General features: G+C 35.8%; 1 protein-coding gene across 4 annotated transcripts in view; it reads right to left on the bottom strand.

The window, feature by feature from the left end:
* The window catches only part of IFT80 (intraflagellar transport 80), a 112,179-nt gene that overhangs the window by 60,679 nt on the left and 26,297 nt on the right, over positions 1-25,203 (bottom strand). For all 4 annotated transcript variants that reach the window (XM_059921961.1, XM_059921959.1, XM_059921960.1 and 1 more), the window contains 3 exons: positions 14,847-14,956; positions 11,472-11,561; positions 10,346-10,483 (listed from right to left, as the gene is read on the bottom strand). In XM_059921961.1, coding sequence (XP_059777944.1) covers positions 10,346-10,483; positions 11,472-11,561; positions 14,847-14,956 — 338 coding nt within the window. The remainder of the gene's footprint in view (positions 1-10,345; positions 10,484-11,471; positions 11,562-14,846; positions 14,957-25,203) is intronic.

A 25,203-nucleotide genomic window follows, 5' to 3' on the forward strand; every position in this document is an offset into this window, starting at 1 on the left:
GGAGGGAAGACTTTTTATTATGACTAACTGATATTCAAGAACAGAGAAAATGAAAAAAGTTCTCTCTTACATAAGCAATAGCACCACCTGCTGATAAATAAAAGCAATGACGTCAGTTAATTTAAAATCTGGCCAAAGGTACTTTATATATTCAGATCTTTTCCCTTGAATTCTGTTCCACTTAACGTAATATAATGCAATTCATTAATATATTCTGTGTATTTATTTATAATAACTATGTTAATTTTAAAGTTTTTACCTTACATATTTGAATCATGCATTTAAAAAAATCAAAGGTAAAAATAAAATGTATTATGGAATCCAGGGGAAAATTTTAGTTTGTGTCTGATATTCCCTGACCACTTCTCCTAGAATAATGCCATCTCCCATACCTACCTTTATTTTTTTATAGCATTTATTACCACTTAACATATCATGTATTCATTCTGTTTGTTTATAGTCTTTTGTCTGCTGAAATAAAAACGCTCAAGAGCAGGGAATTTATTTTTGTTTACTGCTGTTTCTTTTTTTTTTTTCCTTTTTATTATTATTTTTTCTTTTTATTATTTATTTATTTATTTTTTTATGGCTGCGTTGGGTCTTCGTTGCTGTGCGCGGGCTTTCTCTAGTTGCAGTGAGCGGGGGCTACTCTTTGTTGCAGTGCGCAGGCTTCTCATTGAGGTGGCTTCTCTTGTTACAGAGCACGGGCTCTAGGCGCATGGGCTTTAGTAGTTGTGGCACGTGGGCCTCAGTAGTTGTGGCTCTCAGGCTTTAGAGCACAGGCTCAGTAGTTGTGGCACAAGGGCTTAGTTGCTCCACGGCATGTGGGATCTTCACGGACCAGGGCTCGAACCCGTGTCCCCTGCATTGGCAGGTGGATTCTTAACCACTGCGCCACCAGGGAAGTCCTCTTTTTATTATCATTATTATTTTTTTTTTGGCTTCATCGGGTCTTAGTTGCGGCACGTGGGATCTTTCACTGCGGCGCACGGGCTTCTCTCTAGTTGTGGTGTGTGGGTTTTCTCTCTCAAGTTGTAGTACGCAGGCTCCAGGGCACGTGGGTTCTGTAGTTTGCGGCCTCTGCACTCGGGCTCTCTCATTGAGGCACCCGAGCTCAGTAGTTGTGGCACGTGGGCTTAGTTGCCCCATGGCATGTGGGATGTTAGTTCCCCGACCAGGGATCGAACACGCATCCCCTGCATTGGAAGGCGGATTCTTTACCACTGGACCCAAATGGGACTACCAGGGAAGTCCCACTTACTGCTGCTTTTTTAACACCTAGGGCAAGTGCCTGGCACATAATAGACTCTCAATAAACATTTGCAAAGAAATTAATGAATATGAAAATAAATGAACAAATGAATATGCAGTGCATTTTTAAGCCTCCTTGAAAGTATAATAGCTGTGTCAAAGACTTCAAGGATCTTGATAGACCTTGCCAAATTATGCTTGAGAAAAGCTGTACTTCAACACTTTATGGGGAGGCCCATTTTCCCATTTTCTCATGAGTGGGAAATGGCATTAGAAAAAATGAACCCATCACTGAAGAAACTGAATATACTTGGGGGTTCTGGAGGCATTTACAATACACTTCTTTTATCCTTTGCTCATTTTTTTTTCAGTTAAAGATTTTCTATTTGGTTCTTTTTTATAATTTCTATAAGACCACTGATTTAAAGTCTTTGTATAGTAAGTCCAATGATGGGCTTCTGGAGGGAGTTTCTATTTCTTTTTTTCCTATGAATGAGCCATACTTTGTATACTTGTAATTTTTTGTTAAAAAGTGGACGTTTTGAATATTATTATGTGGTAAACTCTGGAAATCAAATTCTTCCCCCCTCACCAGGACTTGATGTTGTTTCTTTTTGAGGGATACAGTCATCTGTTTATTTAGTGACTTTTCCAAATTATTTTTGCAAAGACTGTATTCCTTTCATGGATGGTCACTGAAGTCTTCATTCTGTTATCTCAGTGGTCAGCTAGCAACCTGACAGAGCCAAAAACAAAGAAAAAAATACTCTCCCACTCTGCCAATGGGCTCTGAGCTGGGGCACTCCTTCAACACTTAGCCAGGCCACCTATAATTCGGCCTTAGCCTTCACCTCCTGCCTGTGCAGAGCCCAAAGACCTGCCAGTAATACTCCTCTAAAGTCTTTTCTGTGTGTCTGGCCCTGAGCATGTGTGTTGCACACTGAATTCCTCAGTATATGTGACAGCTCTCCAAAGCCCTTATTTTTCCATACATCTTCCTCCTCAGCCTCTTCCTTCCCAGGCTTTTTTGGTCTACCTGCAGCTTGCCCCATTCACCATCCCTTGCCCCAAGTGGCTGTGGGTAGTATGTCTTTACATGCTTTCAACAGATGCCACCTGGGAAGCTACTCCAGCTCTGAGAGATTTCCAAGGAAGGCAAAACAAAGACAAGCCTCTGTGCAGGTGTCTCAGGGGAACCAAAAAGCATAACAACAGTTTTCTGAGAACATGGTCCATATTGTTCCCCTGGCACCAACAAGCTGCACCAGAACTCAGGCTGCCATTCCCGTGGCCACTGCCAAGCTGGGAATGGGGGATGGTAGGCAGGTAAGCAAAAAACGCCACAATGCTTTCTTACCAAAATTTAGCACCCTCTTTCTTTCTTCATTAAGCATTTCCCTGGTTGCTACAAAGTTTTGAATTAGATTCCAGAGCTCTGAAAAAGTTGATTCTGATTTTTTTTTTTTTTTTGCCAGTTAATGGTTGCTTGAGTGGAGGGACCAATTCTTGGAGCTCCCTACTCTACCATTTTCTGCAACATCACTTCTCTTTTGTTTATTTTTATTGAAGAATTTTTTTAAAGACCTTTACTGCATCTGTACCATTGATACACAGTCACTAAAAAAGGTTCACACTACACAAAATCATATAAAGAAGCAAAAGATCACCCAAATATAGTATTGGGTGTACCTTTAGCCACAATATTTAGTAGTTAGAGGTAGTTAGAGATATGGGTATACAATTTTATACAAGTGAGATCACATAATAAAACCTGGTCTTTTTACTAAGTAACTTACCATAGATAGCTTTCCAGGTTATTAAACATAATCCCTCTTCCCCGCTTTTAATGACTTGAGGGTATTCCATTTTAGGTATATAGAATATTAACCTAATCAGCCCCCACTTGTAGACACTTTATTTCTGATTTTTACCATTATAATACTGCGATGAAATTGTTATGCATACATCTTTGTGTACTTGTCCAATGATCTTTAGAGTAAATTCCTAGAAATGAGGGGAAAAAAGATTGAAGAAATAAGAATAGAGCCTTGTTGACCTGTGGGACAACATCAAAGGTCTAAAAAATTTGTAATTGGACTTCCAGCAGGGAAGGGAATGGGGCAGAAAAAATTTGAAAAAATAATGGCCAAAATTTCCCCCAGTTTGGTGAAATCATAAATTTACATATTCAAGAAGTATAAAGAATCCCAAACAAGACAAATACAAAGAAAGTCATACACTATCAAACTACTGAAAACCAAACACATAGAGAAAATCTGCAAAGCAGCCAGAGGTAAAGGCCACTTTACATTCAGGAGAGCAATGATACCAACAGTCACTTATTTCTCATCAAAAACAATAAAGACCAAAAGAGAGTAGAACAATATCTTTAAGGGGCTGAAAGAAAGGAAAAACAACTCTGTCAACCCAGAACTGTAAATCCAGCAAAGAGAAAAATAAAAACATTTTCAAATATACAAAAAGAAAGAAAATTCATCACCAGCAGTTATACACTATGAGATATGCCTAAAAGAAGATTTATAGGTTGAAGGAAAATTGTATCAGATGGAAATTAGTACCTTTGGGAAGAAATGAGAGCACTAGAAATGCTAAACATTTCTTTCTTCCTTAATTTCTTTAAAATGAATATGACTTTTAACAGCAAAAACTATATCATATTGTGATAGATGTAATACAATTATACATTAAGGAAAGGTGGGTAAATGGAATAACATGGACGCAAGGTTCTTATATTTTACATGAAATGGTATTATATTAACTCTAAGTAGTATGTGAGACAAAACAAGCACCAAGTAATGCTCATTCTCTGGTCAAGGGGCCAGGTAGAGGGGTTGCAACGCAGGATGGAACCCTTTGGACATAACTACCCTTCTCCAAACACACACCATGAAAGAAACCATGGCACTCTCCCCACCAGGCACTGTGTGCTGTGGAAACAGTGGGATGGAGCCCTGTGGAACATTCCCGCTCAGCACTCAAGTGAACAGAGGTAGCACCTTTCCGCCTCCCCACGTGGTTCTGTAGAGACAGAGCCCCTCAGACCATTCCAGCCCTGCAATGCCAAAGCAGTGGCCCTCTCCAATGAGCACTGTGAAGGCTGCCCAGTGGGGCCCCCATCTACCATCCCTGATTTGCACTAATGACAGCAAAGAGGCAGCACCCAACCCCCTCGCTACAAGAGTTGGGGTAGGATTATGGAGAGGAGGGAACTGGAGAACGGTATTCTTTAAGTCTATGTGTAAAGCCCTTGGAACACCATCAAGTGGCCTATTCATGCAACTGACTTGAATCAACACAGTAAAACCATGACAACTAACTGGACTATGGAACACCACTTAGGTTTCAAATTTGCCCCTGGGTTGAAAACAAGCAGGGCAAATCAGAATTGCACTGAAATGGCTTTGAAAATGAAATTGATATTTGAACAACAATCCACAAAAGTGAGCCAGGATGTGAATTCTGAACCAATACAGGTAACTTGCCTGCTTAAATAGAAGATGTAAATAGGAACAGGAGTTTCGTATCAGCCTAGTGAGGGTCTTTTTAGAAAATTCCAATTTTATGATGAAAGTCAATGGGAATATTAGATTTACTATATAACAACTGAGTTGGAGTAATGTACCTATACAAAAATATAAAAATTTCTGCTTTTTCAAATATTCTTCTCATCAGTCCATTTACATACATGCATAGTAAGGAATATATTCAAACCAAAACTTATTGTTTACAGCCTTCAAGCATTTGAGCTTTTTTCTCCCACTAGAAATATTTCTTGAAAAACATTAAAAGAAAATATTTACAAAAATCATATTTTTCTAGGCTTATTATTTCACAGATAACCTGAAAGTTTACACCAACATCATTCTTTAAGCCCTATATTAAAAAATTACTGTCCAATTTCTGTCAAGGAAGCCTAGATAAGAATCTTTAAAATGTTGATTAAGAACACTGCACTCAACTAAAAATCTGTTAAGAGCTCTCAAAACAGAGCTCTCAAGATAGAAATCTGATAAATTTGTAGCAAATCCTTCCTCAGGACCCGATTTTTATAATATCTAATATTGAAATTCTTCCACAGAATCTGGCCCTGGATAAATGATTACTACTATTAATTATACAACTTTAAGTTGCAGATTTTGAGGAAAAAAAAAGAAGCAAGGAGCTACGTTTATGAGTGACATTTCTAGGTTGAAGAGAACATGTACTTACTTCTTAAAAGAAGCCTTAATAAGTTTTTTTCAACAGATAAACAATTGTGTGAGAAAAGTATGCAGCACCAGCTGACTTAAATTTTCGGCTCTAACTTGACACCACTTACTCAGTAAGTAGAAAAGGTGAAGAATCTCAATAAGCATTGCCCTTCTTACCTTTCACCACACGAACTTGCCTTGACCCTCCAAATAGATTAGTTCTCATTACTAGGAACAGCCTGTACCTCCTGGTAAAATTTATTACAACTGTAATTAAATAACTGAGTGGGTAATTAATCATTTAATACCTGTCTTAGCAACAAGAAAGTAAACTCCACAAGGGGAATGTCTGCTTGGCATTTTTTAAAAAGATGTGCAGGAAGTAATTGTGCAGTAGGTAATTTGGTTTTGACTCAAAATGCTTATAGCATTTATATCTTAGTGAACAGAATTACTTCCCAATAAAGATGTATATGTTCTATATCACCTTAAAAACAATTTTCCATGTTTTAATTATATATACATATAAATTAAATAGCTTCAAAACTCAGCATTTGTTTAAAAACGAAAGAAAACTGAATTACATGATTAGAGAATCCAGTGAATTGTGCAAGCAAAATAAAATTAAAGGATAAATCTAGTTTTTTCCCTCTTCAAAAATTATACAAAGCATGTCTTTTATTTGAAAATTTTAGAAAATGCAGTTATGAAAAAAAATCACCTATCACTTCAAACTGCAGGGATAACCATTGTTAAAATGTGTTATATTGTCAGACTATTTTTCTATTCATATATAGACACATATCTTTACACAAATAGGACCATCCTATGCATAAAATTTGTAACTTTTTTCTGACTATATATCTTAAAAATCTTTTCATGGCATTATGAAAGCAGATTATCACTTTTAATAACTATATAACAATCATCATAATAATTATATTCCATAATTAAATAATGTCCTAATGTTGGAGATTTAGGTTGCTTTTCATTTGTTAAACTATAAATAACACTTCACTGAGCATTCTTTTTTTTTTTGGGCCACGCCGCGCAGTTTGCGGGATCTTAGTTTCCTGACCAGGCCCTCGGCGGTGAAAGCACCGAGTCCTAACCACTGGACTGCCAGGGAAATTCCACATTGAGCATTCTTTATCCTACTATTTCTGTAGGATATAAATTCCTAGGCCTGGAGTTGCTGGGTGGAGGTACAGTATATGTACATTTCTTGGGGGTTCAACATACAATGTCAAATTATCCTCCAGAAAGTTTTGAACAAATCAACATACATATCTATTTCTAGATACCATTCTAGGAATAGACAGAACGTGGTTTAATCAAATAACTCATAAAATCTAAATGATAATCATATGAAGGGAGATCTTATAAAGTTAATAAAAATCATGCAAAAAGAAAAAATAATTGCATGCAAGAGTTCCAAATATTTTCTGTGAAAATACACAACAGAAGTAAAACAAAACAAAAAAATCCACTGGTAATTCAATGAATGTAAATATTCCAATAGTATTTAAAACCAGTTATTTTGAAAGAATCAATTTAGAAAGTTGAGACAATATCATCACACACATTATTCATATACTATAAACATTTTCCCTGTAGCAAAATGATAGGGTATAGATCATTCTTGAGGACCAGATTCTTATAATATCTAATACTGAAATTCTGCCACAAAATATGGCTCATGGATAAATGACTGCTACGATTAATTATACAACTTTAAGTAACAGATTATGAGAGATAAAATAATTATATCCCCAAAGTAATTTTAAATGAAGCAGACGCTAAGGAAGAATCAGAAGAATAAATTACTACATGAGTTTTTTTTTTTAAGTTTATCTTTTCAATTAGACTACCCTTTTGATATCACCGTCATTGTCATTTACTATTTCATCTCTAAAATAAAAGTATTTTTTCTACAGTAGGGCAAGCATTATCACTCTCAGAACTGAGAAGGACTATCAAACATCTCACATGTTTTAAGTGTTCCTTCCAGTATGATCTGAGGATAACCAGGGAACTTCTTAAAAATACAACTCTCTGGACCCCATTCTCCTGAAATTTTGATTCATTACATTGCAAATGGGGGCTCAAGAATATGTATTTTAGCAATGCCCAGGTGATACTTATGAACTCTGAAATTTAGGTAACTTGATTTATTACTGTAATGATTACACAGGGATCGAATAAAATTATATTGCACAAAGCCAGCACAAATTATGCCATACCATAAGAGAACATTATCCTCAGGCCAGCACCAAGACAGTAAGGTACTCAAGTTGAAATCCAAATAATTATTCTTGACTCTTCCCACTTTTTATAGCAAGAATTTATCCCCTAAACCTGCCCACTTCTTTCCATCCCCACTGCTATTCTCTATTATTCAGGCTAACATCATTTTCTTGTACTACTGCAATAGCCTCTAATTAGCCATCCTGCCTTCAGTCTACCTCCCCTCTAATCCAACCTCCCTGCTGACCTCACAGTATGCTTCCCTAAAATTCCACACCTAAAAGGTCACTTAACATGGATCCATGGCTCACCACTGCCCTGAGGATAAAATCCAAACTACTACAACCTCACTGACATTTTAATTTGTCTAACAAACAGTAATAATTCTTTGCCTTTACATGTTCTGTTCCCTCTTCTGCACCACTGTTCCTGATACCAAATCAATATTTCCAATATTTGAATATTATCATGTTACTACCCACCATCCATGGCTCTCTACTGACTAACATATTGGTTTTCCAACTTCATTGTTTTAGCTGTTCAAAGGAAATCTTATATTGGATGCTCAAATATCAAAGCTGATTAATGTAGAGCTTTTCTGGGTGGAGGAGGACCAGGGGCTCAACCTCCTCACCTCTTTTCTACCCCACAGTAACCCCTAAGGGGGCTCCACATAAAATAACTAGATTTTAAAATAGTAAAATCTAGACTCTTTTAGATGGCAAACACAGATCTGGTCTGAGAATATCTTTTCTGTATTATCTCCTGGTACCATCCCATGCAAAATCTTATTGACATTGCACAAAAAGCACCATACTTCGATGCACAAGAGGTTCCTTCTGCCTACAACTCTCTTCTCCCACCATGTCTCCTTGAAGAAGTATTAATTCTTCAAGCCTCAGCTCTCAGTCAGTGTCCCACAGGCAGAGTTAGGCTCTGCCACTCCTCTATTGTGCTTGCACACAGCAACCTCATGTATAGCACTTACACAGTCTTATAGTCTGATTCTCCACTAGACTGCCAACAACTTGAGTGAAAATCTTTACATCTTCCATCCCCAGTTTCCAAAATACTCTCTGATAACTAGTATATATTTGATATCTATTGAATAAAAGAAAATATATTTTAAATGTTAATCTCAAGTCTTAAAAAATTATTACAATATATTCAGTCTATTCAGTTGAACAAGGTAAGAACAAAATTCTTTTAGAAAATTTACTTGTCCCGAATAGTTGACATTCTAAAAATAGGTTTGGTGTTTAATTAAGTAAATCTTTAATTCAGTTATTCAGATCAATTCAATGCCCCAAGTTTTTAAAATTTTTAAATATTTTCATCAAAATGGCAAATTTAAATTATTATGCTTAAATTGACTTATTAGTGAATTACTGAGTATCTACTGCATTGTACAGATAATAGAGAATCATTAAGCTATAGGATCTTATAAACTACAGAGTCAAAAACAATATACATAAAACTAAAATGGATGATATAAGAGTATAATACACTGTGAAAATGAGAATATATATTCTATAGGCTGAGAATCATTGATAGAAGATCAGATGAAAATGAGATGGTCTAACTTAACATCCTTATGTTAAAACTAAGAAAAGAGATCTAGGTGAGAGGAAGTTAGAAAAACAGATAAATAAACTTTATCTATGGAAGGTATCATGAAAAGAAGTCAAATATGAAGTGAGCCTTAAAAAATAGGAAGAACTCATTAAGTATAAGAGATGAGAGCACTCCATGAAAAGAGAAGATGAGGATGTTAGTGAGGGGCAGAGAAGATTCATGAGTCTGATTTGAACACAGATACAAATTAGAGAGTTATGGGGAGAAAAGACAAGAGGTTTTATGGCACCAGGTTTCAGACAGCTTCAAAGTCAGGCAGAGGACTTTATATTTCATATGATAAAAAACAAGCAACCAGAAAACTTAATAGGTCATTTAAAAAGCTCTAAGAATTCTAAATTAACTGTCCTGTTTTACATTTGAGGAAAATAAGCCACAGAAAAATTATGTGATTTCCTCATAGTTAGGAACAGTATGGAATAGCCCCACTCATATAATGCTGTCACCTCTGGAGCACTTTGATGAAACAATTCATTCTTCAAATACAGTGGGTAAATGCTGCTGAGCTTGGCTGTTTGCCTAAGTTCTAAACAGAATTTGTATAGAGGGCATATTCTCTTGTAAGGGAAAAATCTCACACACATTCAAATATGAATTCTTTGGTTTTAAAATGACCATTTAAAAAATTTAGTATCAATTCCTTACCAAAAATATGCAACCAAAATTTTTGTATGAAACATATCGACAGTTAAAAAAAAAAAGGTTCAAAACTGAACTCTCTATATTGATTGGGCATAAATTTTAACACTTTACCATCTTTCACAACCATGCTTAAAATAAGTATTTCCAGAAAGATAGTAGAGAACATACCCAATCTTCAGATTGAACTTAAAGAGCTTGTATGGTCCCATAAATCTGGAATTGATTGAACCAGTATATTAAGAAGACAAACCAGAAAGATGCAGTCAAATGCATCACTGAAAATGTTTTTTAAAGATTGAGAACCAGGTGTGTTGTGCACTATGACAGCACATCTGTGATTGCTTACCACTATAACTTACCCCAGTTTTATCACACAAGCGTAAAGTATGAAATGATCCAACAGCAAATAATTCTCCATCTGGAGCCCAGGCAACTGAGGTAATAGGATGCTCATGAGGTTGTGAACTGTACAGAGGACGGCCGTAGCTATCCCATACCTGCAAAAAGCAAATTCAAAAAAATCTTTTATAAGTCACCACGTTATTACAAACAAGTTTGTAGCTTCTAGTAAAGTATCAAGTAAAGATTTAGAAGTCATCACTTTATAATATTAGCAATTACATGTCTTTACTATCCAACAAGGCAAGGTGGGGGTAGGGAAGCTGTATTCCTGGAAACCTAAATATCTCCCCAAAAAATGTTATGGTATCATTATGATAATTTCAGATTTTACTAACTCTTTAATGAATCATAAAAACTACCCATTTTAACCCTTTTAAATTTAATAATAAAGTTTTGAGATGTTCAGTTTTTTGCTTAAATTTTTTTGTCCAGTAAGTGCTCTATCAACTTTCCCTGAAAGTATTTATTTCAGTAAATTCCCTCTAACTATAGTTAACTTAAATCTTATTCTCCCTCACAAATTATTTTGGTCTGAAGCTAATTAATGATTAATAAACCAGTTAAGATTGACTTTTTAAAACTTAAATTGATTTAAAGAGTCACTAAAACTAGGAGTTGTTTTCATGTTGCTACTCATTAAATCAAATTCTATAGGTCAGGGACTTCCCTGGTGGTGCAGTGCATAAGACTGCACGCTCTCAATGCAGGGGGCCCGGGTTTGATCCCTGGTCAGGGAACTAGATCTCACATGCATGCCGCAACTAAAAGTTCACAAGCCACAACTAAGGAGCCTGCCTGCCACAACTAAGACCCCGTGTGACCAAATAAATATTTTTTTAAAAATGGTTAAAATGGTAAATTAAAAAAAAATTCTATAGGTCAATGAAATAGGCCAAATTAGAAAGGCAACACTTCAAAATGCCACTGAAAATTATAAAATAACAATTTGCTAAATTATTAGAGTTAAAAGATATGGCTAAAGAGAAGGACTAAAAGAATACTCTTATATGCTAAATACTTTTCACGGAAATTCGATTCTTTCAACCAGGTGATAAATTCAAACATTATTCAAACTTTACATACCTTATATTTACAGTCTTCGCCAGCAGATAAAATTAAATCATTGACTGAGTTCCAGTCTACTTTTAAAATAATGCCATCATGAGCTTTCCACTATGAGAAAAAAATATTTATTACAACTTCAAGAGCACTGAAAAGTTTTTTAAATAAGAAAAGGTATTTTGCCTCTTTCTAATGATTCTCTTGTCCTCTTCTTGGAGAAGACTCCTATCTTCCTTTCATAACCATTATGCTTGTTTCATTTCCAATTTAAACTAATGAAAAGCACCTTGCACTATGACATCCACTATATAACTCACATCCTTATCAATTTCCTCAATTGCCTGGACTCCAGATGGAAAATCACTTGCTGTCGAACTATTCCAAGCTTGAAATCTGTGTGATGATAATGGAATGAATATGTTATGTACTCCAAAACTTACTTGAATCCAACTTTTGCTCCCTTTGCACAGTTGATCCCATCACTGATACTGCCTTCATTCTTGTTTACTAATTCTTTTATTTTTTAAAAAAGCTTCTACTACATGAACATCCTCTTTAGGACTCTCTTCATTCTCTTCTGTACATTCCCCTAAGCTTCATTCTCTTTACCTTCATGTCCCTGGAGTAGTCACTAACTACTCTGAGAAAATTCTGCTGCATTTACCATCTAACAAAAGGTTTCCCACAGATATATACTCTACACATATATAGAATGCATACATATTTGTGTATATATCTAAGTCACCCAAAAATTGGCGATCTAGAAGTTAAGCGTGGATGTCTTCTTGATCTTAAATATAATTTATGTGCTCATTTAGCTATTAACCACATACATAATTAAAAGCCATTAATCTTTCACTAGGTTTAAGCAGAATAATATAACTGAAAAAGAATTAATTTTTCTTGAAGACTATAAGGTACATTTTAATGTCTGAACCAACTAACTTTGTTTCAAAGAGTGACTGATTTTAAGGGTTTTCTCTCTACAGAGTCTTCCTGGGAAAATCTATTATTCTTAATGTATACAGAAAAAAACATCAAATTAGGGTCAAATAAGCCCTAAGAATAAGCAATAATTCATAGCTTGTTTTATTCAAGATACATAAAAATATACTCTGTCAAAAACGAATGTTTTGATAAAGCAATAATTTTCACAATTTACTGCTAAATTAATCCAATGTCCTAAAATAAACTGCAAAGACAAAAATTACAAAATATAGATATATAGAGATAAACACATGCAGAGATTCTCAAGAGTTTCATTTTAAAACTACAAAAATAATATTTTCCATATTCAAAAGTTAGGAACAAAATATGGTTTGAATTTTCCTTATACTATAATTTAGGATATCAATTATACATTACATACATTCACATATTACATATAATGCATAGATAGTTTTCAATTATTTCTTAATGTATTAGGCATTTTGTAAAATTCCTTTGAATTGTGAGTTCCTCACAGAAGGCAGGAACTATGTTCTGTTTCACTTTGAATACCTTACACCCCAGCACAGCACCTAGGATATAATAAGTATGCACTACATTCCCACTGAATGACTAAATAAACAGAAGTCTCCTCATTATGAAACCAAGTTCTGGGTCTCTAGAAGAGTCCCTAAAGCTCTTAAGGGAAATGAGATATATACTTTTGAACTGTATTCTACAAGCAAGAATTAAATAAGCATTCTTTTTTGTGAATAATCCAAATTTGAGTATGTGTTTATGCCCAAGGAGAATTGCGGCAGCTTTAGTTTTCCAAAAGTAATAGAAGATTTGCACGAAGTTACTGATTATACTTTAACCCCTTCTCCACTCTAGCTGAATTTTGGCAATGGATACTTTTCTTTCCCTCCACTACCTCCTGGGCCAAAGGTTTTACCGAGCCACAAAACGATAATTTATCAATGGTGATTTAAGCATCTTACTGAGTTTCACTTACATATGCCTAATTACAGGTATCTTAACAAATCACATAACTATAAACTAAAAGATTCATCTGGCCTGCTTTTGCTGTATTATTTCAAAGCACATTTTCAGAATATAAGTGGTATTAGAAGGACTTTGACTAAAGGCAGTCAGAGCCAGTCCTCTTTCCTAGCTTATTCCTTTTGCCCAAATTCTTCTCTTTCTGTTGTTCCACAGTTCTTAGCAGAGTGTTCTGCATGTAGTAAAAATGTAAATGCATGATGACTGTGTGGAATATGTATAGCATAATCTACATAGAAGTGATTAATAGGAATCTCAAAGCCATTTCTATAACCTTCCTCTCCAAATTCTACATCTACTCACTGTTAAACCTAATGCTTCTTCTTAAAACACTTTTTATACCTACTGTAGCCAGTCAATCTCCAGCACCAAATCCCTTACCCAGGACGTGGTCATTCTATACCTTTTAACTGGCTTCCATGGCTCTAATTTATTAAGGGCTGACTAAAAGGTAGAGATGATATAATAACACTGCAATATCAACAACAACTACTCTTCATTGTGTGCACTCAATATTTTGATTATATGCACTGTCCCATGCACTTTGCAATTTAACTCACTTAATCCTCACAACATTCCTATCAAGTAGGTATTAGCATCACATCTAACAGATGAGAACTTGAGGCTCTAAGATATTTTATAACTTGCCTAAAGTCACATATAAAAGTAAGTGAACATTTGAACCCAGGTGACTAACTCCAAAGCCTGTAATCTTATTACCCACACTACACTGTGTCATTATCAAAATATGAAGAAAATGATTCTGCCTCTTTGCACTGAAATCAAACATCAAAATCCTGGATATAGGCTTAAAGGTTTTTCATTAATTTGTACTCCCCTGACCTGTCTTAACTGCCACTATTGTTTTGCTTCCCTATAATTGGTAAAATTATATATACCCAATTGTTCTGAACATTACATTGACTCCCCCTCCACTCTAAAAATACTAAAAGAATTCTAGGGTCTTAGAGAAAGCTCAAGGGTACTGAACAGACAATGAGGAGGAGGAGGAGGAGGAGGAAGACGCTAGAGGTGATGATAAAAAATACAGTCTAAACAACCTCTTAAAGTTTTATGATTTAGGCCTGTTTTGTCTCAAATCTATACATGTTAGGTTGACTCTGTTAAATTTAAAGATGGCTATTATGCCAAACCATGTGATAATTTAGTAACTCAGAACACATTTATGACTTACTGGTATAATGTGAGTTGGAAAAAGGGGGAAGTGAACCTCATTGGAAACATAACCAGATATTCCCTGTTCTGTAACAAAGGCTGATAAAACCACACACTTAAGAGCCTCAACTGCAACAAGATCACCCAGAAAAAAGGGACTCCTAAGAAAGTGACCTCTCACTTAGCAGTCTGGCAGATCCCAATAACAATTTACAAATGCCTGAGAAGTACCTGTAAAACTTTAGCATTTGGTTGAAGAGGTTTAATGATCAGCTGTTTGCCTGCTGTGTAAAGAACCTTTTCCGAATCAGGGCCCCATGCTACTGAATACACTGGTGTTCCTGTAAAAAGGAAAAGAAAAAAAACCTGATGAACTTTCATTATTATGCTTTATAAAAGGGAGATTGTTAGGAAAATCAAAAAACAATTTGGGGTGTCATTTCCTCCTATTCAATGGCCCATCCAAACTGCAGTATATAGCCTGATACTGAAACATAGACCAGGTTAAGATTGACTGTTGAAAATCTACTGTGAGCAACTGATAAACTATATTTTTTACTAATTTTGAGCTTGCTGAGAAAACACGGAGCTTTCAGGACCTCGAGAGTGTGCTATGGAAATATGTAAAATAAATATACTTCATTATGTTAAGATATAAAGAGGTATCAGAAAAGTCATGATTTATCATTTCCCATCATCAACAACTCCTGTGTAGTGGTTTGATATGATTTCAAATCCACTCGTTCATGACAAAATGAAGTTGTTTTGATCTAAGAATGAAGTTGTTTTTATAAGGAAAGCTGTTTTGCTATAAGAGTGAAGGTGTTGCATCAGGAGATCATCATGGACATCTGAGGCTGCTGATGAAGCACTCTGTAGCTCAGCTGCTGAGGGGCACCACTGGCGGCTAATCAGTAAGAACAAATGGATAAGCAACTATGGCGAGGGGACATTTAGACTATAAATATCCAGAATCGTGAGGACTATCTGAGAATGTCTGGCCTCAGCAAGGCGACTCTGTTCATCAAAATAGGTCTCTGAAGATCCTGGGGCATTAGCTTCCTGCCAGGGTAAGACCCTTTACCAGCAACGGTGAAAACACTGCAGCGGCCCCACCAAGATCATTCAACACTGATCAGTCAACACTTGAGTCTTCGTTCCCTAGCAGTGTGCTCCAGCAGCAACATTCGACTTTTGCTTCTGTGCCTTCATCTTGTGGTTGACTAAGCCAACTCTCCCGGGAACCAACTGGTAAAAAGGTACACCTCAACTAAATTTGGACTTCTTTATTATCATTGGTTTGGAGAATATTTCTTTGTTGGCTTCTTAAGAGACATTATCCTGGGGACTTCCCTGGTGGTCCAGTGGGTAAGACTCCGTGCTCCCAATGCAGGGGGCCCGAGTTTGATCCCTGGTTGGGTAACTAGATCCCGCATTCATGCTGCAACTAAGAAGTCCGCATGCCGCAACTAAAAAAAGATCCTGCATGCTGCAACTAAGATCCAACGCAGCCAAAAATAAATAAATAAGTAAATTTATTTTTAAAAAAAGCTGTCATTTCACTGTACATGAATTATACTTCAATAAAAATGGGGAAAATTAAAAACAAACAAAATAAATCTTTAAAAAAATAAATTAAAAATTTTTTTAAAAATTTTTAAATAAATAAATAAATAATGAATATCATATCAATTGAGAGCATTAAATTATCTGTGCTCCACTGTCTGACCCAGTTACCTATTCATTAGAACCTGTTCATTAGGGAAGTGAATCAAGTTTATACAATTAATCTATGAAATATTAACCTATTTATATTTATAAAACAAAGCTTTTAAAAATTGTCTAGGATTCCTAAGTCAGACTATTGTAGCAGTTGACTTTATGTGAATGATTGACTGAATCTTTCAGTAATTTACATTCTCAGTAAAGTGAAATCTGAATCTGAGGATTTATAAGCAATCAGTAAGATTTGTTTATTTAAATGGAAAACCCAACTGATGCTAATCAACAGGGAGTAATCAGTAATCAACAAGGAGTAAATTTCAGAAAGATAAATGCTGTGTTTAAGTGGCACCCTACTCCTTTAGTGCCATTTTTTCCCCAACCAGAACGTAATTCAACTGTGAGCAAGTCTCAGTGGTTTACAGGACTTAGAAAGTCTGATTTAGACCTAGTTCAAAAAACTCCTGAAGCATTCCTTTCATGGTGTAGGTTAGATATTATATTGGGTCTAAACATCCTGTTCAGTCGGTGACATCTAGGATTGTCCTGTATCAGAGGAACCTACAGATGACCAATGAGATGGCTGACCTCAGAGGGTACTTCTTCTAAACTTAGTAAGTATATTCTCTTGAAACATTCTCTGGGAGTAGCCAGGAGCTGACCTGGGCTTCAAAGTAAATCTCCAAATGAACAGAGTTCAAGTCTAATAAACTCCCCAGAAAATGTAAATCAAAATTTCAGGTATTCCAAAAGTGATTCTTGGTGAGGACAGTAAGGGAACAAGAGAGGAAAGCTTATTTGATACAGTGGTAGAATTATAGGTGCCTTCTTTATTTCCATTATTATAGTTGTAAGTATTGTGCAAAAAAAGTAAATTTATGTATTTTAATTATAGACTATCAAATCTTCATGAATACACTCAGTAAAATAACACTTTCCTGAGTGTATACAGAACTATGACAAACATCTACCCCCAAGGAAATAATTCAGTAAACACAGCTCCCATTGAGTTATACAGGATGTGACTCTAGTCCTTTAGTTGTGGTAAAAGGCATGGTTTGGGGTATAGGATGAGGAGTTAGGGACTCTTATGTCCTCTTTCACATTGAATTTGTGGCCCCATTAAGTCAACTGTGTCACCATTTCCTTGTTTATAAACCTTATAAATCTTCAGAATACTTATCTCTCCTGTTAGGACATGGAGATTATTCATTTCCTGCTTATAAAACAATTTTTTAAACAATAATGCTGTTAAAGAAACAGGTATAGTAATTTATAGAATAAAACGAAATAGGCTTATAGAGGAAAATTTAAGTAATTCCTTTGTTACAGCATGTGGTTTTTAACCACATTCTTTCAATCAAAAAACAAATATAGAGTTACTTATGATAAATAAGCAATCCTAAATAAGATCAATAGCTAAGGAAGTTCCAGCTTCCTAACCACCAATATTCAAAATGAATATAACGGACTTCCCTGGTGGCACAGTGGTTAAGAATCGGCCTGCCAGTGCAGGGGACACGGGTTTGAACCCTGGTCCAGGAAGATCCCACATGCCGCGAGGCAAATAAGCCTATGCACCACAACTACTGAGCCTGCGCTCGAGAGTCCATGAGTCACAACTACTGAACCCGCGTGCCACAACTACTGAGGCCCGCGCACCTAGAGCCCATGCTCCACAACAAGAGAAGCCACCGCAATGAGAAGCCCGTGCACCGCAACAAAGAGTAGCCCCCGCTCACTACAACTAGAGAAAGCCCACGTGCAGCAATGAAGACCGGATGCAGCCAAAAATAATAAATAAATAAATGAATGAATGAATAAATAAATGAATACAACATCAAGAACTAAGAGGGCTTCCCTGGTGGTGCAGTGGTTGAGAATCTGCCTGCCAATGCAGGGGACACGGGTTTGAGCCCTGGTCTGGGAAGATCCCACATGCCGCGGAGCAACTGGGCCCGTGAGCCACAATTACTGAGCCTGCGCGTCTGGAGCCTGTGCTCCGCAACAAGAGAGGCCGCGATAGTGAGAGGCCCGCGCACCGCGATGAAGAGTGGCCCCCGCTTGCCGCAGCTAGAGAAAGCCCTCGCACAGAAAAGAAGACCCAATACAGCCATAAATAAATAAATAAATAATTTTTTTAAAAAAAGAAGTTTAAAAAAAAAAGAAGAGAACTCTTCCTTATATTCATTCTTTATATTTATAATAAAATGTTAAGTGTGAAACTCCTGTATATATGTTTTTAACGCTATACAACTTCTGATTTGGGTGGTTCTGGAGAAGGCCATATTGAAAGTGGATGAATTAGCTTCGCAGAGAAAATGATTTATATTATAAAAAAATCCATCTCACTAGCATTTGAAACAAATCTTTAATATTTAAAATGTTTTTTAAAAACATATTTATTGGGCTTCCCTGGTGGCGCAGTGGTTAAGAATCTGCCTGCCAATGCAGGGGACATGGGTTCGAGCCCTGGTCTGGGAAGATCCCACATGCCACAGAGCGACTAGGCCCGTGAGCCACAATTGCTGAGCCTGTGCATCTGGAGCCTGTGCTCCGCAGCGGGAGAGGCCGCGATAGTGAGAGGCCTGCGCACCGCGATGAAGAGTGGCCCCCGCTTGCCGCAACTAGAGAAAGCCCTCGCACAGAAACGAAGACGCAACACAGCCATAAATAAAAGTAAAATAAATAAATAAATAAAATTTAAAAAAAAAAAACGTATTTATTAAAGCACTGAATTACTCCCAATGCTACACTTCACTTTGCAAAGTCAGTATGGAAATAATAATATAGCCTTCAGGTTAAAAAACTTTACAACAAAAAGTTTAGCAAATTATATAATAAGATGTTATTAATTTCTTTATTAACAAAAATGGACAAAAAACAAAAGTAGTTTTATAATCATTAATTTCTTGTTTTTTATATTGGGAATTTTTATTTATGCTCCATTTCAGTTAAGACACTCAAAAAGATCTTGTTTTTCTGACTTTGTACACTAAGATCATGTGACCTTTTTGACATTTTTTAAGAAACCACACGCACCTGGGGTTGTGTTAAATGTCAGACCCTTATCTCTCTGTAAAACAAATTATCTAAATTCTTTCAACTTGTTGAAGGCATTTTAAACCACAGAAAAGGAGACAAAAATGTATTTCAATTGTTTTAAGGAAGTACATGGTCAAATATACCATGTTTTTCACATTCATACTAAAAGGTATCCCCTAAAAAATGTTGTTTTTGCATGCTTTTAAGAATGCTTTTGAAACAAACTCTCACTATTACAATGAAGCATTAGCTACCTTTGCCTTGAGTGCAGTATAGGTTTACACCTTGTGAGTATAAGTAAAGAACTTAGAGCAGAGTTTGGCGCTCTATAAGCACGACCTGTTAGCTACTACCACTACTACTTTGTAATGCAATAAGCAACCATTTGTTATTGTGATGTGCATGGGAGTAGACACTCAAGTTTTTTGGTTGCCAAATCATTAAGAATTCAAAAACAAAGAATTATTTCCCTTTCATTCTATTTGTAGGGACATGTATTAACAAATAAGTGATATCGAGTGGGATTTATTCCTCAAAAAAACAACTTTTTGGTTGTGTATGTCACTGGGTCAATACAGAGAAAAAAGCTGAAATGAAGGCATTTGATTCTTTAGTTTCTAGCCTCAGTCACCTCTCCTTTGGGGATCTCAACTTCTTCCATAGCTTCACCTTTCACCTTTCTGTAACTGACACTCACAATAATATTTCAGCCTTTACCTCTGAGCTCTAACACATTTCCACTTGCCCCAAAGACATGCCAGAACTTCAAACTCTACATATTTATATATCATCCCTCCACACATATCCCCTCACTTCTTCTTCCTCTGAATTCTTCACCTCTTACAGGATTATCCATTCCTCTTAGCCACTGAGAACTATTCACTTTTTTCAACTACTCTCATCACTGACTCTGTTCAAGCCTTACTGCACAATAGCATAGAATATTTCAGTAACCTCCATACCAGCGACCCCAATTTAACCTCTAGCTCTTCTAATTTATCTTACATATTACTGCTAAGGTAATCTTCCTAAAAAGGCAGACTTTATCTCTTACTCTCCTACACATTTTTTAAAAAGATTTTATATGCGTATAGAATAAACTCCAACCCCCTTCATTTAGCATCTGCGAATATCAGTGTCTTGGTCCCTCTGGCAGTACCATCCCTCACAGAGCCTACACCCTGGCCCAAGGGGGTTGCTCACCTGACTTCCACGCCTCACACCATTCTGCCTCTGTGCCTCTGATCATCTAATTTCTTCCATAGCTCCACTTCATTGCCAACAAGCCCATTTCTTTATCCTTCCTAATTTCTTTATCCTTCGAAGCCTAATTAAAAGATGCTGCAGTATTTGCCAGGAAGCCTTTCTGATACTTTCTCTCCCCTCAAAGCATTCATTTCTGCTTTCCTATCCTCCCACAATGCCTTAAAGAAACGAGCACATTCTGCCTTGTGTTACAGTTATTTATATTTCCTTTACCAAATTCATTATAAACAGGTTCCATGTTTTGTCATCTCCTTCTTCTATTTGAATATAGTATAAGGGAAATGTCCTTAAAGGTTTGCAGTATTGCTCTCTTCCAATTTTAACCTATAATTAAAATATACAATGTAATGCAAGATAGGGCTTCATTATAATTATCCTCAGGTTACACATTATTTTTCTCTAATAAGGAAAAATAATTCCTGATAGGCACCAGTAAGAATCGTTTTTAAACAAAGTCAAATTCCACCCCCTGCCCCACCCCCCAAAAAAAAGCAAGATTAATGCTTTTTCTGTATTAGAAGAGAAGGTGATGACCATGACTTTTCTATCTTTATATCTGCCTCCAAGCATCAAGAAATGAATTTGGGAATTTTTCTACTCATCAAGGAATAAGTACAATTAACATAAACATGTAGTAAAAATCACAGGATGCTTTCAACATTGTTTACATAATTCTGAGTCTTACAGTAATTCAGGCTTACGTTATTTCATTTTTGTGCCAAAATTTACAGCTTTTCTCCTCAAAGAAGCCAGGAGTTCCCCACCTCTACCTCCCTTGGTCTTTTTACTTGAACCTTTAGCATTTAGCTCTCAGTAGGTCAGATTTATAATCACCCTTGAAACTTGTAGCCTATAATAAATCAAACTTTATAAATAACTAGGGATTTTTCCTTCAGGGTTAATGTCATTATAACTTAACTTCCCTAATGATTTTTCCCAGAGATAAAACAGGCGAAGTCTATCTATGCCTTATTAGGAAAGTGTGGGTGGCAACAATGATCAAAAATTCAAAAATTAGGGACTTCCCTAGCGGCACAGTGGTTAAGAATCCGCCTGCCAATGCAGGGGACACGGGTTCGAGCCCTGGTCTGGGAAGATCCCACATGCCGTGGAGCAACTAAGGCTGTGCACCACAACTATTGAGCCTGCGCTCTAGAGCCCACGAGCCACAACTACTGGGTCCATGTGCCACAACTACTGAAGCCCGCGCGCCTACAGCCCGTGCTCCACAACAAGAGAAGCCACCGCAATGAGAAGCCTGCGCACCACAACAAAGAGTAGCCTCCACACCCCGCAACTAGAGAAAGCCCGTGTGTAGCAACAAAGACCCAACACAACCAAACATTAATTAATTTTAAAAAATTCAAAAATTAAAAGCATAGTTCTATAGTGAATTTATAATTCTTAATCTAGAAAAAGATATCAGATTATTCAGTTGAAATACCAATATGTTAACTAAAATAAAATCTACCTAATTTAGTTTTGTTCATTAATCTCATAATTAACGTAAACCTTGAGTGAGAAGAATAAGATTCAGATAGGATAAAAATTATCAGCAGTTTCACAGCCATTTGATGTTAAGGAACTTACAGCTATTTGGAATGTTGATGTAAAATACCATTACGTGATCCAATGAATACATAATAAAATTACCTATCTTATAAGACATAATATGTAATTTAGCTTTTAAGAAAATCCTATTTATCCATCTATTTGAGAGGAAGAAAAAATAAAAAAGAGCACCACCCATCCCTCTCCAAAATAAATACTATACACAAAAACTAACTCAAAATCGATCATAGACCAAAAAAAGATCATACATTTAGCGTAAGCACTAAAACTATAAAACTCTTAGAAGAAAATATAGATGCAAGTCTCCATGACTTTGGATTAGGCAATAGTTTCTTAGATATAACACCAAAAGTAGAAACAATCGAAGAAAAAAATAGATAAACTGAATTTCATCAAAACTTTTGTGCTTCAAAAGCTATCATCAAGAAAATGAAAAGGAAACCCACAGAATTGGGAAGTTGCATATCTAAGTTGCAAATCATATATCCAATAAGTCTATTAACCAGAATATATATAAAGAACTCTTACAACTCAACAATAAAAAGACAACCCAATTAAAAAATGTGCAAAGGATTTTAACAGATATTTCTCCAAAGAAGACCTACAAATGGCCAAAAAGCACATGAAAAGAGGCTCAATATCATTAGTAATCAGGGAAATGCAAATCAAAACTACAGTGAGATACCACTTTACAGTCACTAGGATGATTGTAATAAAAAAGACAGTAACAAGTGTTGAAGATTTGAAGAAATTGGAACCTTCATATATTTCTACTGGGAATGTAAAATGGTATATTCACTTTGGAAAACAACTTGAAGAAGATTTTAATTCACTGATATGAAACCACCTCCAAGACAGTTCACAATTCAAGTGAAAAAAAGCAAGGAGCATATTATAGTAGATACAATATGCAACCACTTGTTTATAAAAGGAAAAAAAAAAAAGAACATATAAAACCAAATTTCCTACACAAGAAAATGGTAACACCAGTTGCCTCTGGGAATGTTTGCTGGGTGGCTGGAAGACAGGGGTAATATGAGAGACATGGGTAGTATTTAATAGATAACTTTATACCCTTCTTTATGCTTTAAATTCTGAACCATGTGAATGTAGTATCTATTAAAAATTAATACTTAAAAAGATGTAAGTGCTCCCTGCAAGGCACATACTAACAATCAAAATTTTATGATCGCTATTATTGAAAATATGAGTTGCAAACTCAAATCCCTTCAGAGATTTATGTTGTGTTCTACCATGTAATATAAATGAGTGAAGTATGTAGAGTGTAAGAAAAATAAAAGAAGCTTAAAATCCAACTAAAAATGGAGCAGCCACTCCTGAACTCCAGCTGATTGTATTCGTTCTGGAAAGCAGACTTAATGTTGCCAGTTCTTCCAATTTTTCAAGACACCAGAAATCCAAATATGTATGTAAAATATCCTAATTTTTAATGTTGGGCCTGCACCATGCTAGTGGGGCAGATTCAGCCCACGGGCCATCTGATTGTGACTTCTGATGTATAAAAAGTCCTTAATTTATGAATATATTGGGCTTCCAAACTGCCTCTGCATGTTTGGGAATTCTAAATGCATTTTCTCTGTAAGAGTAAAATAAGTAGCAATCTGGTTTCCAGACCCATTATACACGTAAACTATAGTACTGAACCAACAGCACTATGTCATCTACCCTCTATGATTAACAATGTTTATGTTAAACAACTTATTCTAAGTTTCAACTTTAGACTTTGTAAAGTCCAAAACGGTAGATCCAAGGGGTAATAAAAGGGAAGGAGATGATTGGGAAGAATTTAAAGAAAGAGAAGGAGCCGTAGGGGGACAGTGGTGAAGGATCTTAGGCAAGAATTCAGATTATTATAATGGGTAATGAGATAAGCTTTCAAAATTTCTCTGAAGATCTGTGTCTTCTATAGACAACATATTTAGCAAAAGAGAAAAGAAAGGAAAAAAGGATATGTCTCAGTAGCAGCAACAGCTGAAAAGAACTGCAGCCCCACCTCCAAGGGGGTGGTGATGATCTCTAAACGAATTGTGTAGTTGCTCATAAGTCAGACATCATAAGGTAAGAATGCCAAATAATTAGCTCTAACAAAAATCATAAAGCCAAAAGTAAATGCCCATGCTTACTAGAAGATTAAAACAAAATTTATTTTCTAAAGGTATACTTTATTACTAAAGCAACAATAAATTGACATCTTTCCCTAACAAATTTACTGACGAATGTTTCTATGAACTCTAAATTTTCCACTCACGGATAAATATTCTATTTGGAGATCATCTGTACCAAAGATTTAACCTCAGGAGATAACCACTACCTATTACTTATGGTTACCTTTGCTAACATTTGGTTGATGTGTAGCTAAAGAAATGTAACTATTTTAACATATCCTAAGAGTAAACATGATTTAAAAAATGAAATCTGGAAATTTTTGGAAGTCAGTTGTTAGAGATGCTTCACAAAATGACTTTACCATATACTTCTGAAGAATAATCTGCAAACTTTTTGGCAACCTGTCTCTGAAGATCAGCTGATATGGGCTCAGGACAACATTAAAACTGCTTTATTGTTCCTAAGTAAACCTAATTTGGAAAATAAATGTGCTACATGGAAAAAAATCATATGTAATTTAAATCCCAACAGGTATGACCACTGGATTGACTTTATGGGCACTTCTTCCCAATGAACATGGAAAACCAAGCTGCTGCTCTAAGTAGTTGTAGTTTACCAAGTTTTGGATCATAACAGTATCTGTTCCCCTCCATTAGTGTAGATGTACAACATAATTTAGAAAGGGTGCTATTATTATGATGTAATTAGAACTTTTTAAGTAAGGAGATACTCAGTGTTTTCTATTATTATTATTTACTTAACTAGACACCCAATCCTGTTCTAGACAGGATATGCTCATGATGCTTCAGAATTATTTTAAAAAGAATCATTAGCCTATAACTCCATTTATATAGAT

The sequence above is a fragment of the Balaenoptera ricei genome, chromosome 4, assembly GCF_028023285.1.
Source record: "Balaenoptera ricei isolate mBalRic1 chromosome 4, mBalRic1.hap2, whole genome shotgun sequence".
Taxonomy (NCBI): domain Eukaryota; kingdom Metazoa; phylum Chordata; class Mammalia; order Artiodactyla; family Balaenopteridae; genus Balaenoptera; species Balaenoptera ricei.